The following is a 14,399-nucleotide window of genomic DNA, read 5'->3' on the forward strand; positions in this document are numbered from 1 at the left end:
GCCTGTTCTTGTTCAGTGTAATATCTAGTGGCTTCTGTTTTGGTGGCCAGCAGCAAAGATAAATGCTGTTAGCATCAGCCTTCTTCTCAAGCATGAGCTACTCTTCAGTCAGCATTGACAGCTCTCGCAGTAAAACCACAAGTTGTTCCTAGTGTTGACACTAAACATATTGTGGAAAGGTCTGTAATTCTCTTAGAGCTTCCCTCACTAGTTGTGACTCAAATAAACACACATGCCTGTTCCTTGCATTTCCATGTCATCACCAGGGCTTACCTCCCTTTTCCCTGTCACAGTGTCTCCCTGTAGTCTTTATTTTGTCATCATTCAAGCATTTATATGAGGGATTCCTCTTTTCTGTCATTATCTAGCCAGTGTGTTTTCCAGCAAGCTCCAAGAGGGTGGTTGCACCTTCTGCTGCTCCACATCTTCCTTTCAGGACTGCTTGCAGATGGGTGATGTGCTAGTTGTTTTAAGAGAGAGGCATTATGTGTCACACTGTGATGGTCAGAGACTTCAAAATCAAGTAGCTCTTTTCCTGCTTTTATCTTCAAATTATAACTTATGTATACCATCTTGACCATTGTCTGTCTTCAGTGAAGATCTTTATTTCAGTTAGCATGTTGACCTAGCAGCTTGCAATGAAGTTTCTGTTTCATCTATTTTCAGAAAGTTCAACAGTACAGAATTTCAGTAAAAGGTAGCGTACAGTTCGCTTGCACAGCAGCTGCCCCCCAAAACTATAGAGGTTTGATGTCAGATGCAAAATACTCTGATCAAGAAGGTTTAATGTTGAGCAGTTCTGTTTATTTGTATGACTGGTCATCATAGCGGTTTACATCAGGACATATTACTAGAGAACATATAGTCTAAGCCTACCATCTATTTTTTAACAGACTTCAGAAGGAGACTTCGTGGTTTCTGAATAATGATTCTCTCTGCAAACTTGCGTGGCTATGATTTGTGATAAACTTTCTTCAGACACCATTATGAGTGGGCAGGTAGTCCTTAAAAAAGTTTTGCTATTTGATGTTCCTGCACTATTTAATCCAAAGACTTCTGCACTTCTTCATTACAACCCTGCATTTCTCCTCGGTATCCTGGCTTTCTTCTGTTTTACCTTTGCTGCTGCCCTGTACAGGTTTTCTAACAGTCAAAAGTGTCTTCTGCTGCATAGGCTAGAGTTACTTCTCTTTCAAACCGCCTGACAATTCTGCAACAAAGAAGGTGTTGCCATTTTCACTCCTCTTTCTGTTCCTGTTGTACAGTCTCACTCCTACAATGGAACAATTAAAGAGTTCTTGTGAAGTGCATCCATTGTCTCCTCTCCTGGGGACAAAAGTTTTTTTGCTTCCTTTGATGTCATTTCCTCCTAATGGTGGATTTGGGAGTATTAGAACTGTATTTGAGGATTATTCAATGTAATTATTTTTTTTGCTACCCTGTAAATTCCTAACCCTGGAGTACATTATATCATATGGGTAGGGGGATTTATAGTGATTATTTTCTGGTCCCATGCAGGAGAGGAGAATGGTGACCCATTAACAATTTAAATGCTTTGATCTGCAACTTCAGAGTCAGACTGTTAATGTTTGTAGCCATAATCCTAGTTCTACAGATTGGAAATTGTTTTGTCTTTTTGATCTTCAGTATGCTTACTTTCACATGTCAAGAGTTTAGGGAGAATTTATTTGTGGTGATTCAAGGTATGTGCTAATACAAGGACGTAAACCTTGGGACAGAGACCTTTGGTTCTTGAACTTTCTAGATCTGTGTGAAACTGATGCATGGAAAACCAAATCTACCTATTGATACAAAGCCTTCTAGGGTCCCTGTACCTGTTTGCAATGACCTTGCCCCCTTATAATTTGACGGTGTCAATCATCTGATAAGACAGTCTTGCAATCTTAAGGATGAGTCTGATGGAGACCCTGGACATGCTTTTTATTTTGTGGTTGTATATGCTGTTGTAGGCACCTTTGATGCCTCTGTTTCCAGCAGTACTCAAGTCCAAAGGGAAATGTTAATGATCTTGAGGCTGACTGAGCTATCTCGGTAGCAGGAACTGCTGCTGAGGGCTGTACAGGCACTTCTGTCTCCAAATCTGCTAACAAAACTTTGGGACTATGTGTCATTCTCTCTTTGCAGCTGCTGATGCAGCTCCTGATTCAGTTGTCACTGCGTTGATGCACCCAGTGTTTTTAGATGACTTTCCAGGCTGTTTGTGGTCAATAAGAGGACCAAAGCAGCTGCTGTCTTGGTGCAAATTCTGTGGTCTTTGGGCTGTATGAAGGTCTGCTGTGGTGGAGCACCCTGTTGCCATGGGATAGGGCATTTATCATCCTGCAAAGCCATGTCTCCATTTTTAACATGGGTCAGGTGTTCCTGGGAACACTAGCCACTGCACTGATATGCAGGAATATCTGGAGCAGATGTAGTGCTTGGCAGAGCACACTTGTTGCCTTTTGCTTTAAGGGTTCAGAGACCCATTTCTGAGAAGGAGTGACTAGAGGTTTATTGCTATTGATGCTCATGATGTGAATGTACCAATGAACTCTTTAGTAACTGAAGACGTGTCGCACATTTGGTGCATATATACGCTCGCCTTCAACCTGGCTTCAGACTTTGACCTGGAACAATGCTGTACTTGAGGAACAACTGAAATGACAATAGATACACTTTGTCTTTATGTTTATACAGGCCCCACTTGGAAAATTAAGTCCTGAGTGTGCTCCAGACTTGGTTTACAGGGTGTTTGTATAACCCTAGCGTAACAAGATGTATAGATTATTAAGTTCCATTTTTTATTATTAACCTCCTTACTTCTAAGTGGGTATGGGCCCAAGACGTGTTTTTCTTTTGTAATTGGCATTTGTGGGTTTGGTACGACCCTTCTCATAGAAGGAAAATGATGGGCAGGAGCAAGTTACTTCTTCATCAGGTTGGTTTGACTGTTTCTTGTGTGACCAAGCAGGATTTCATAACTACTTCAATCTCTGTTTTAAGATTTCCTTTGGAGCTCCTTGACAGAGCATAGTGGCCTTAAATACTTTTTCTTCTCAGAAGATGCTCTCTTTCTTTCAGTTACTGCACTAAATCGAAGCTCCATGAAGCCGTCAGATATATCTGCCATCCTGGGAACAGGAGGAAAATCTCCTCTGATTCTACCAACTCCTGGACTTTTCAGCAATCTGTCAATGGTAGGATGGTTAGAGCACCTTTTCCTCTTTTGTTCCTGTGAAACTTGTAAGTAACTACAAAGTTACAGCGTTTCAGTGTTGTTTGCACCAAGGACAAACTGTGGGTGGTACAAGATTGCTATTACTACTATCACTGCTTGATACTAGTGTTATTTATTACTGCCACGTTCTTTGACATGATGCAGTGAGGAGTAATAGAAGGGTTTAAAGACTTGCTAAATTTACCATGTGTGTTAAGCTAGTCCTTATAACATCAGCTTGTAACTACAAAAATCTTGACTTTGAGGAATTTGTAAAAAAGCAAAGACAACTGTCTGTCAGTAAGTTAAACCTTCAGAATGTTCTTGTTTTATCACTCTCCAGAATTAAGCTTCACTTGGATGTTCAAGTTTGAATTTCAAAGAACAAACTCTTCTTATGACGTTAATTATCTTCTACTGTAATGTCTTTGGAAAAACACTGATTAGGAAAATTATCAGTAAGGACGTCAGAAGTATTTTGTCTCTGTTTATTTTTAAATTAACTCAAACCAAGTTAAGATGTTGTTCTGTATGTGCATATTAATTTGTTCTCCCTTCTGGTGGTTTCTATAATTTGTTACAGCCCATTTGTTTCTTTAAATTACCAGTCCCTGGGGCCTAGTTGATCAACACGTATACAGCTCATAGCAGTGGCACTTCTCTGATTCAGAGCCTCTTGTCATTCTGTAACTAGAGTTTTGTGAGTGGAGTACACTTTAGGTTAGCATTTAGTGCTCTGACTTGAATCCGATTTAGATTAGAGAGGGGAAACTTGGGACTAGGCAGAGGCTTTCACAGGACAGTGATGGAAAAAGGACTTAAAATTATGGCTGTGGAAATTTACTTGCTGGTAAATAAGAACGCTCATCAACCCTTTTTGTATTTCTCACAGAGACCTGGTACGATTTTATTGGAACTGAGTTTCTTGTTATTTTTACTCTGCGATAGGAGTGCTATAGTGTTCTGTCCTGGTTGGCTAGAGGGCAGTAATGGCAGAGAGAAATCAGGCAAGAGGAGTACTGTGGGTAGAAACTGGGGCGTAAAAAGAATAACAACAGGTATATGTCCACAGTTTTTGGATATGGTTAAGAGACTGCTGCAGCAATGTCATCTGGTTCCCTGTTTCTACTTTTGGGTGGGACTCTTAAAAGAGTCTGGAAAAAGAATCATCCAGGGTCACATCTCTAGGTCTTTGTATAGCATTAATTGCTGCTGAGAAAGCAATTGTTGTCATGGAAACAGCTATAGGGAGCTGTCCTGGCAGTGCAGTATATGTACAGTCTGTCTTCTGTTTTGGCCATTTTGCTGCACTGATGTCAGATACCTTATCAAATACCTCCCCTGAAATACCCACGAAAAAGAATACATATGTCTTTATCTCCCCCTTTAATATTCTGATACTTGCTATTATTTTAGACACATATTGCTTCATTCGATCAAACGTTTTTGAGAAATTCACCAAGCAGGTCGAAAGACTGCGGTCAATGGTTCTCATTCAAATTTTAACTATTTTGCTTAACTTTACACAGCTGCTTTACAACTTAGTCAATGTTATTCTGTCATTTTTTACTTTGGATGACAAAACACTAAGTCAACATTTAGCATAATAGAATATGAATGTTTAGAGTGATTTATATGTTTTAAGATGAAAAGTGATACACGGTGTTTTTAAGTAGGTCTTATTAGATTAGCTTTTCCTTTAGTTATTTCCTGAAGAAAACATGGATAATTTCCTTTTTCCAGAGTAAAATCTATCTTTTCAGAGCTGTTTGTTAAAGGCATAGCTGCACCTTATCTAAAGGCAGTTATTTCACTATTAATTTTTAGAATTGCCCTGTTTATACTATTTATATAGAATGAAAAAACTCAGAGCTAGGCTTATGATAGTCTGAGACTCACTATTTATTTTCCTTATGTCCTTTTTATGCTTTTAGTTGGATGAAAGTAACTGGACAATGGCGCTCTCACCTCAGCAGATGGGAATGTTTGTAAATCTAGACACATCCAATATGACAGAAGATGTCACTATGAGCGCTGTTCTGTTGCGTGAAGATGATCCTGGGGAAGCTGGTGAGACAATCTGAAGTTTTCATAGTAATTGACTACATTTTTTTATTTATGGGATATAAATAGAAATGGTTTTTTTTCTATATTATTTTGCTGATATATTTCTTTGTCAAAAACAGTCGAGTTTTAAAAGTTCAAAAAGTTATCCCTTCCAGTTATTGGAGTTTTGAGATTTTGTGTCTTCTCTGGAACCTGGTGGCACATATGGGATGCTCTGGTGATATAAGACACAAACTGGGTTAGTTTTGTGGAGATATGCAAATGAGTTTGTTGTTAAACATGTAATCTGAGAAAGTTTTATGTCAAATAACTGTGAAATTTTTGCTGTACCTCATAGCTTCTGTGTATCTTACTTAGCTCATAATGTCTTCTGACTTTGTGGGCTATAAATAGTTCATATCATCATTTTCCTCATTTAGATTTATGAAAGAGAAGATGTTTTGTCATCAGAAGGATGTTTTTTGTAGCGTGGGGAGATTTTTTTTACCAAGTTGTGTCTGACTAATATGGCTGTTTCTTCTTAAATCTGTTCTAGCTACTATGAGCATGTACTCAGATTTTCTGCATTCCTTCCTGAAGCATACATCAACTACCATTTTCGATCTTGTGGATGAGTACGAAAGTATTTGTAACAGTCAGGTAAGTAGCTTGCTTGGGTTTTTATTTACTTTATTTTGCAGTCCCTTCCCTAAGTTGCATTGCTATTTTTCTTTAAGCTGAGAAGTCAGTGCTTTACATAGATGATTTCAATCTTCCAGCTCGTTGCAGTCTTACGAGTCACTGAACACTGGCGTTGAATAGGATCTCTTTCCTCATACACTGCTTTGGCACAGGAATAGCCATTGTGTAGCTTGCCGAATACTAAAAATGTTATCTGGCTGCCATTCCACTGCAAGTGTCAAGTGACAATAAACATGAGCAGATATATAGATTTTTTTGTTAATGATAATAAGCTGGACTAAAAAGGACTTGTTTCTCTCAGGTATAAATAAATAAACCCATTGTATTATGATGCTTTAAGAGTTTTCTGCTACATTGCTAACAAGCTGGCAGTAGAGAATTCAACATTAGATTTAAGGTGTCTCTGCTTTTACACGCAGGCTTTTATTTGATTAGCTGTTTACTGACAGTTTGGGATCAGCAGGGATCGATAGTTTGAAGGGAAGAAATTCTGATGTTTTTGTCAATAAGCATTGATCGCAAAAGGGGGAGGTGGACAGATAATTTTTTTTAAGAGACTTCATACCTTTGTCTATGTTAAGAAAATGCATTCTTGGTAGAAGGCCGCTAGCCCTGTTTTGTGCATATTTGTTGTTGGGCTGAGTTGGAGAACACTGAGATCTTTAATGAGGCATGTTCCACAGTTGTGTCCCCAAGTGGGAAACAGATGAGAGAAAGAAAATAAACATGAACTTGTTTATTTTGTGAGATGGTGGAACTTCCAAGGTCTTTTCCATTCCTCCTCTTTGAGAATATGGATACCATCTACAAGATCATGGAACACAGAATGGTTGTTTTAAGCCACCTGGAATTGTGGGGAGTTGATTGTATGTTGCCAAGGACCTACAAAAGGATGTTGCTCCAAGGATTGGCTTGGATGTTGCTGACAGGGCTTGGGACAGGGGTGGAGGGACAGCCCTGAGCTCTCACGCTGCCTCTTAGCTGTACCCTGAGATCAGTCCAGTGGCTCCTCACAGCCATGAACTCTTTTCATGTTTTCTGGGAGATACTAGAAGGGAACAGAAGATCATGCTTCTCTCTTGCATCGTGATGATACGCTTCATTCTGTCCTCCAAATCTGTTGCTCACCTCCCACTTGAAAACTGGTGAATATATTGATACCTGACAAATTGGGTGCTCCTAAAATGTAAGACTTTGGGGCCATTCTTAGAGGTAGTAGGAGCTCTGGAGCTAGCTACTAACGGAGAAGACTTTATTGTCTAAGGTTTTTTTATGATAAATAAAGGAAAAGGTAATAGAGCTTTATTTTGGTGATACTGTAAATTATGTGGTAATCAACAGTTTGGGTTTCCTCATTTACCAGAGGTAGAAAGGAAAGGGTATCTTTCAGGCACTGATAAATACTGTCACAAATACCAGTAGGGGTCACTTTATGTTGGGTATTGATGTATATGGAAACAAAGTTGGGAGTTTTGGTGGTTTCGGATTTGTTCCCTGCCTTGTGGTTGCCTTCTCTCCCTCCCAGTCTTTGGTGATTTTTGATTGACATAAGCTGCTTTCATCCTGGGTTTGTACAGTGCCTTGCAAAACAAAGCTACTCTCTTGGTTTATGCCATCTAGGCTGTGCTGATAATAATTTTATTAATTAAGGGAATTTATGGTGTGGAGTATCATCTACCTATTTTGAAGAGATGGAAATCAAATTTGGTTGTTAAGAGCATTCAGGATAATTAAAAGACTGCTGTAGTGGCTTAGAAAAAGAAATACAATGATGGGCAATATAAACTATGTATAAATTTATTTTCCCCAGGTGAATATACTCGGAAAAATAGTTTATCGGGCAACTCCTGGACAGCAAAAGTTTTCAAAAACTGCCAGTGTCTTGTGGCTTCTAAAGCAGGAGATGGTAACTTGGAGACTGTTGTCCTCACTTTATAGGTAATTCCTTTGAAAAGCACATTATGTTTTTGCACTGAGCTGATTTTCTTGGATATATTTTTAATGAGTTTGTAAATATGGAGTGAAGCAATTAAGTACTTATTAATAATTGTTTATGGAGCTAGGTGCTGATATATATGTCTTTTTATTATCTGTTTACAGAAATGATAGTTGTAAATGGGCCTATTCTTATTACTTTTGCAACTTCCACTATTTTTTCAAAAGAACATTTTTGTAAAGGTATTTTTAAGCGCTTTCACATATGTATTCTGCTAAATTTTCTCAGCTTTATTTTAATCATTAAGGTTTTGCACTTTTATTTCTAGAGACAGAATACAATCTGCACTGGAAGATGAAACAGCATTTGATATCACAGTAAGCTTGGGCTTTTTTGATTTTTTTAAGCATTATAATAAGCTAAATAAGCTAAATACAAGCTAAATGCTTGTATTTTATTTTTACAATCTCAATATTGCAGCCACTCAATTTTTGTGAAGAAAAATAGAAAATTATTTCATGTATTGTGGAAAGTGAATTTAAATATTCAATTCTAAATAGAAAATGCTAGTGTAAAAATACTATAAACTACACTTTATGTTTTATTTCCTTAAGTATTTCACATATACTTGGAAAATCCACTAGAAATAACTATTTATTTCCTTTAAAAAGTTGTTGCATCAGTAGGAGTAATGTTCCCATAGGTCAGAGAGAGTTTTGCTTTGCCTAAAACAACATGTGGTCTCAAGCTGTCTAGCCTTTGCAATCCTGATTCCAATTTGTCTCAAGAGAAATTCAAATTGTTTAGCATTCTGGTTTCAGCTCTAGTCTTCTTGACTATGTCAGTATAGTGCTTCCAGCCTTTGCTGCCAGAATACGCTTAGGAAGACAAGACAATAAGTAAAGTGACTCTGCCTTTGTAAGATTTATGATCGCAGTGGCTTTTTTCTCAGTAATAAAATAGCTTCCTCTAGGATTCCCACAGCTAAGTTGTCACTATTAAACACTGTTGTGCCAAAAAACAGTCGTCTTCTACCTGTTTTTTAGGAAAATGCATCTTCTGTTCTGTTATTTTTTTGTTGTTGTTGAAAGTCTAATGAAAGATAAATTAATGCAGGAGAGCAAATAGAAGGACCAGGGTTCTGGGGTTGATTTTTTGGGGTTGGGGTTTTTTTTCCCACTTTTTTCATGTTAAGTGTGCATATGGTCTTGGAAAATGTCATCTTTTTTATGTATAGAGCAATAAAGGGAATTTAGGATAATATGAGTGCAGCCAGTGGAAACAATGGATCTACTATGTAGCATCTTTCTGTGGTCATACATCTGTGAAGTCTGAATCTCATTTTTACAGTTTTTAGTGTAACTGGATGTAAACAGTAATCCAAATAAAACAAATGTATAATGTCATCCATTTTTAAAAAAGAGGTAGAAGGTAGATAGCAACCTGAACTTGCAGAAAGTTTATGAGTTAGTAGGTGTTCAGTTTGTTGTTTGCGGCAAGTTTTCTTTCCCATGAATAATCAGCTTTTTCTTTAATAGGTTTTAACTGCTAGTGAAAAGACGAGTGTAGACAACTTGTTTCAGAAAGATTCACTTGTTCGACAAAGCCAGGTATGATGGAAAGTTTTTAAGATGAGAGTGGAAATAGATCTGTAGACACTTAAATGTTTATAACACTAATGCTTTATGCACCTCATTAAGCTGGTTCTAATACTTATTTCTTCATATTCACTGTGTGTTATTCTTTGTATGTGTAAAATAATGCTCTTTAGTTTCTAAAGATCAGAAATTCCAAATACTTATTTATTTAGTTTCACTGAAGTGTGTTATTCTTTGTATGCTTAAAAACAATGCTCTCTGGTTTCTGAAGATCAGAAATATTTTTCAGGGTAGCTTGGAGAGGATGGAAGGCTGAGAGCTATTCCCATTTGGAGCATCCATTACTGTTGATAGTGATTAATAAACTGTTAAGTAGCACTGGAGTAACTGCAGCATCTAGAGATCAAGTGTCTAAACAGCCTTCATACTGGATACTTAAAATAAAAGTGGAATAGGCTTCAGGATGTGTACGCCTTTGGTTACAATGTAGATCATGAGCAGATCCCTAGATGAGAGGAAGGCAATTAAACTATTATTTGTTATATGTTTGCTTTAAAAATGCAATTTAATTTTATTCCAGCTGGTGGTAGATTGGCTAGAGAGCATTGCCAAGGATGAAATTGGGGACTTCTCCGATAATATTGAATTTTACGCAAAAACTGTATATTGGTGAGTTCACACTTTATTTGATGGTATACATGCTCCCATCAAGCGTAAGATTCACAGGCACAGACACAGAGTCTTTCTTAAAAAGAAGTAGTTTTTTAGAAGTTGTTCAGCTCATACACTTCTTTAAATTCTTAGATGTAAAAATTGAGATTTCCTACCTACCCACTGAAGTCTGTCTTCTCAAAAGTCCATTACTGCTTTTGGGAGGCCGGGATCAAAGGAAAACCATCAAAGCAACTTAATTTAATCTTAACCTGGGTGCAGATTTGATTTTTCATAATAAGGCACAATAAGAGATGGTCACCTGCTGATCAGCCTATTATTTACACTGGATAAAACCATTTTTATTACATGTTTCTCAGGTGGTCACTTCTTTGCCTGGCTTTAATGTTTGCCTGTTTAAGTTCTTGTCATCACATTGTGTCACTGACCATTCACCAGAAGCCATTATGGTCATCTTTATTATCAGTGATGGGGTTTATGACAGAAGAGACCAAAGCCTACCTTTGATTCTATAAGAAATCTGCTTTTAATGGCCTGTGAATGGCTTTTGGAATCATGTGTTCATCCCAAGTTGAATTTCTGTCCTAGACTGACTTTATAGTGAATGCTAATGGGAAATTTTGCTCAGGTAGAAATCAATTCATAGTTAAATACATGAATGATTGAAAAAAATGGATGCTTTTGAAAGAAATCAAAGATATGGGAATGATTCTAATATTGTACATCTTGTGCATTTTTGCAACAGTAACGCAGTCCATTGATAAACCAACCAAACCAAGTGTGTCTCTTCTGTAACTATATTCTATCAAAAAAAAAAAATTTTTTCAATATTTGTGTCTTATTAAAATATGTTTGCTAAAAATCCATTTTTCTCAAAAACATTTCACTGTTTTCAGGGAAAACACACTACATATCCTGAAGCAGCGACAGTTAAGTACATACATTGGAAGTTCTCGAGCTCTGGTAACAGAGTTGGTAAGTATTACATAAAATAAGTTTTGATTTCAAAATGTGTTAGAGAAAACATATATGCTATTTTCACAGCCTTCCACCAATTTTTAGACAGTTGTACTATCCAAAAGTAGTTGTACTATCTAAAAATTGCAAAACATTTAAGTTGGAAAAGATGAAAATCAGTACAGAAATTGTGAGGCAGGAGACCTCTGGAGTTCCCTTTTGGGATCGTGGACTCCTGCTTCCTTTCAGGAGTCACTTCCACACCCCCACCCCACCCCCCATCGCAAGTACCTGGTGCCTATTTGGTGAAGTAAATGGCTTTAGTAGTACTTTTTATGTCTGAAACAAACTCATGTTCCTAACCAGAAAAGCTTATAAACACCGTTGCAGATAAGGGTGTGCTGTCTTTGTACAGTAACTAGTACAATGAAACCAAGTCCTGATGAGATTCCTTGAGAGCTACTATAGTAAAAGCTAATAGGAGGGAAGTCAAGGAAAGAAAGGACTGTCCAGTAGAAGGAGGTGATGAACCGTCTCAGTGACGGCAAAGCAGTTGTAGAAGATCAATTCAATAGGGGAGTGATCTGAGGTATTCACTGGCTTGAGAAAATCTGTTAGATTAAACAGAAGCGAGTACAGCTGTTGTGAAAAGCCTCTCAGTTAGAAGATGAAGGAGGAGAAAGTCTGGTAGGTAGGGAGGCAGAAGGGGAAAGGATATTTGAAGGTAAGAAGAGCTGGAAGATGAGAAGTTTGGGGCAAAATAGCAAAGTGGTGGAGTAAATAAAGAAATTGCAATGGCTCCTTCTGATAGGAGCAGTGACAGAAGAGGAACGGAAGAAATGTGAGAGGAAGGACAGGGAAGTATCGTGCCAGATATTACGTGGGTTGTACAGTGTTGTGCCGACATGTGTGGATGGATGGTGACTTTTCTTTTCCTTGTAGGATCCAGATGCTCCTATAAGGCAGAAACTGCCACTTGATGACTTGGATCGAGAAGATGATGCAAGGTTATTGAAGTATCTCTTCACTCTCATCAGAGCAGGAATGACAGATGAAGTAAGCTGCAGAAAGTTATGGTATCTTCTTGGTTAACTCGTTTAGCTTATTTTAAATCTATATTAAAGCTAATGAAAAGCTGCAGACTAAGGTGTCTGTTTAAATTTGCCTTGTAGTGATTTAATTTCCAATTTATTGTCAGTACTGACAGTGGTGGACTGCTAAATTATTATTTTAATAAAATCTTGCATTTGGTTAAGTTATTTTGGGTATAGAATAGATGTTAGAGAAAAAACATTGTATCTTTGGGTTTTTTGGTTGTTTGACAATAGTTTTTTACTGTCGTAGTTTGTACTAGATACTGCCAGACAAACACACAGAATGTTCAACAGATTTCCTAATTGCAGATCTAATAATCAGTGGATTATCATACAGGCTTTCTTCTAGCTATATTAGAGTGGAATGCACTTGCAATTTTAACTAGAGAGAAAGTTTTGATGTATGCTTTCCTTAGAAATAGCATTAAATTAAGCAAACTTTACTTTCTGTGCTCCTCTAACGTTCTCTTGGGTATATGATCCGAGTGGAGTTGAGGGAGAGAGTCAGGGCTGTTTTTTTTTTACCTTGTACAAACCATTGCTGTGGCACATTTGGAGGTGTGTCCCAGGACTGAGAACCGGGGACCAGCGCACAAGCTCCATAGGCTAGTACTGCCATCAGAAAAAAATGTAGTTATTTACAGTGGTTACTCTTATTAGTTAAAATAACTTACTTTCTTGCTTTCTACCTTTCATTTTCTTACTTCTATTGTTTGGCAAGGTCTTCAGCAGTGAAAACTGCTAGACTTTATCTGTGTATTCTAGAAAGTACATTATTATCCTCCATTAACTTTCACTCTTTAAGTCTGCTTGTTCCCCTGCCTGAGAGAGAATATATTATATGTATACATTGCATTAATCCTTAGCTGAGTAACATCCAGGCATTTCAGTCCTAAAGCTATTCTGAATAATGATTCCCAGTAGAGGAGTGGCTTTCATGATTTAGTCATGTAAATACCTCTATTGTGGTGTTTTCTAAAGGCCTCAGCTGGAAACTGATTCCCTTATACTAAGGCTCTATGTATATGTGTATATATATATTTGTGTGTGTGTGTGTATATATATATATGATGACATTTGAGTAATGTTGATGAGGGGGTGGTGAAAGGGACTTGAGATTCTTGTGCCCAAGACCTTAGACTTAGGAATATGGTTACTTGCTAGTATTCTGTTCCACTGTGGTGCACATCTATTCATTTTCTGATAGTACAGGCACATGAGCATGTTGCTGCAGGGCAATATGAATATAAATTTACAGCATCAGTTGTTCTGCAGTTGCTGCTAAGAGGTCCCTGCTGTCTGATAAGCATGAAGTGGGTAATTCACTACTGAAAGAGTAAGTTAAAATACTTTGAGTTTACTCTGAATTAAGAAGGAACCTCTGTTCATTTACCATACAATAGGTACTACACAGCAGGTAAGCTAGAACAACTTGCTTGTCTATTCTTTAAATTTACTGTTTGTCACCATCCCCAAAATGGCTGAATGTCTGCAGCCATCCAGTGTGAAAAGAACAGAATTTGGCTAAACAAACCAAGACTGCATATTGCAATTGCTGTCACTGTTCCTGCTGTTTTGTCAGCCTTGGAACGGTACCAGTCAGACTACTTAGATAATCTTTAGCTGGCTTTTTTTTTTTTTTTTTTGTTGTAGGGTTGTAGGATTGGAAGAATTGTAAGCCCTCTTTTTTGTACAGTTTCTGTTCTACTTTCCATGCTATTCGAAATAGCTTTGAATTTAACCTGTTTGTGCTAGTGCATAGACTATTGAATATCATTATGGGAAAGGTGGGATGGCTATTTTAAAAGTGCATGAAGGGTTTGGAGGGCTAAGTCAACTGGAAGAGTAGATGACTGTGTGAAGAGATGGATTATACATCTAAGCGACAAGACAACACCTTAAACTTATCAGAAGGATTCGTAACAGCTGTTCAAACTACTAAAATGAGACTGTAGCATATTTCTCACATTGCTATAAATACTGAAAACTAAAAAGTTTAGTGAAAAAACCACCAGTGCCATTTTATTTACTTTGAAATCTTTCAGTTGTTTTGAGTTTAAAGTCCTTATTTTTTCCATAGTAGAATCTCTACACAATTGTCTATTTTAATGATGTTCAAATTTTTAAAGGAGAAGCTAGTAGTTTTCCTACCTTGTAGCCTGTTGCTGAGAAAATCC

General features: G+C 37.4%; 1 protein-coding gene across 1 annotated transcript in view; it reads left to right on the forward strand.

The window, feature by feature from the left end:
* The window catches only part of NUP107 (nucleoporin 107), a 31,944-nt gene that overhangs the window by 3,927 nt on the left and 13,618 nt on the right, over positions 1 to 14,399 (forward strand). Inside the window, exons 4-12 of the mRNA XM_064449196.1 lie at positions 3,082 to 3,197; positions 5,152 to 5,287; positions 5,820 to 5,923; positions 7,776 to 7,903; positions 8,230 to 8,278; positions 9,440 to 9,511; positions 10,080 to 10,168; positions 11,068 to 11,146; positions 12,071 to 12,184. Of these exons, the coding sequence (XP_064305266.1) occupies positions 3,082 to 3,197; positions 5,152 to 5,287; positions 5,820 to 5,923; positions 7,776 to 7,903; positions 8,230 to 8,278; positions 9,440 to 9,511; positions 10,080 to 10,168; positions 11,068 to 11,146; positions 12,071 to 12,184 (887 nt within the window). The remainder of the gene's footprint in view (positions 1 to 3,081; positions 3,198 to 5,151; positions 5,288 to 5,819; positions 5,924 to 7,775; positions 7,904 to 8,229; positions 8,279 to 9,439; positions 9,512 to 10,079; positions 10,169 to 11,067; positions 11,147 to 12,070; positions 12,185 to 14,399) is intronic.

Source organism: Phalacrocorax carbo, chromosome 1, assembly GCF_963921805.1.
Source record: "Phalacrocorax carbo chromosome 1, bPhaCar2.1, whole genome shotgun sequence".
NCBI lineage: Eukaryota > Metazoa > Chordata > Aves > Suliformes > Phalacrocoracidae > Phalacrocorax > Phalacrocorax carbo.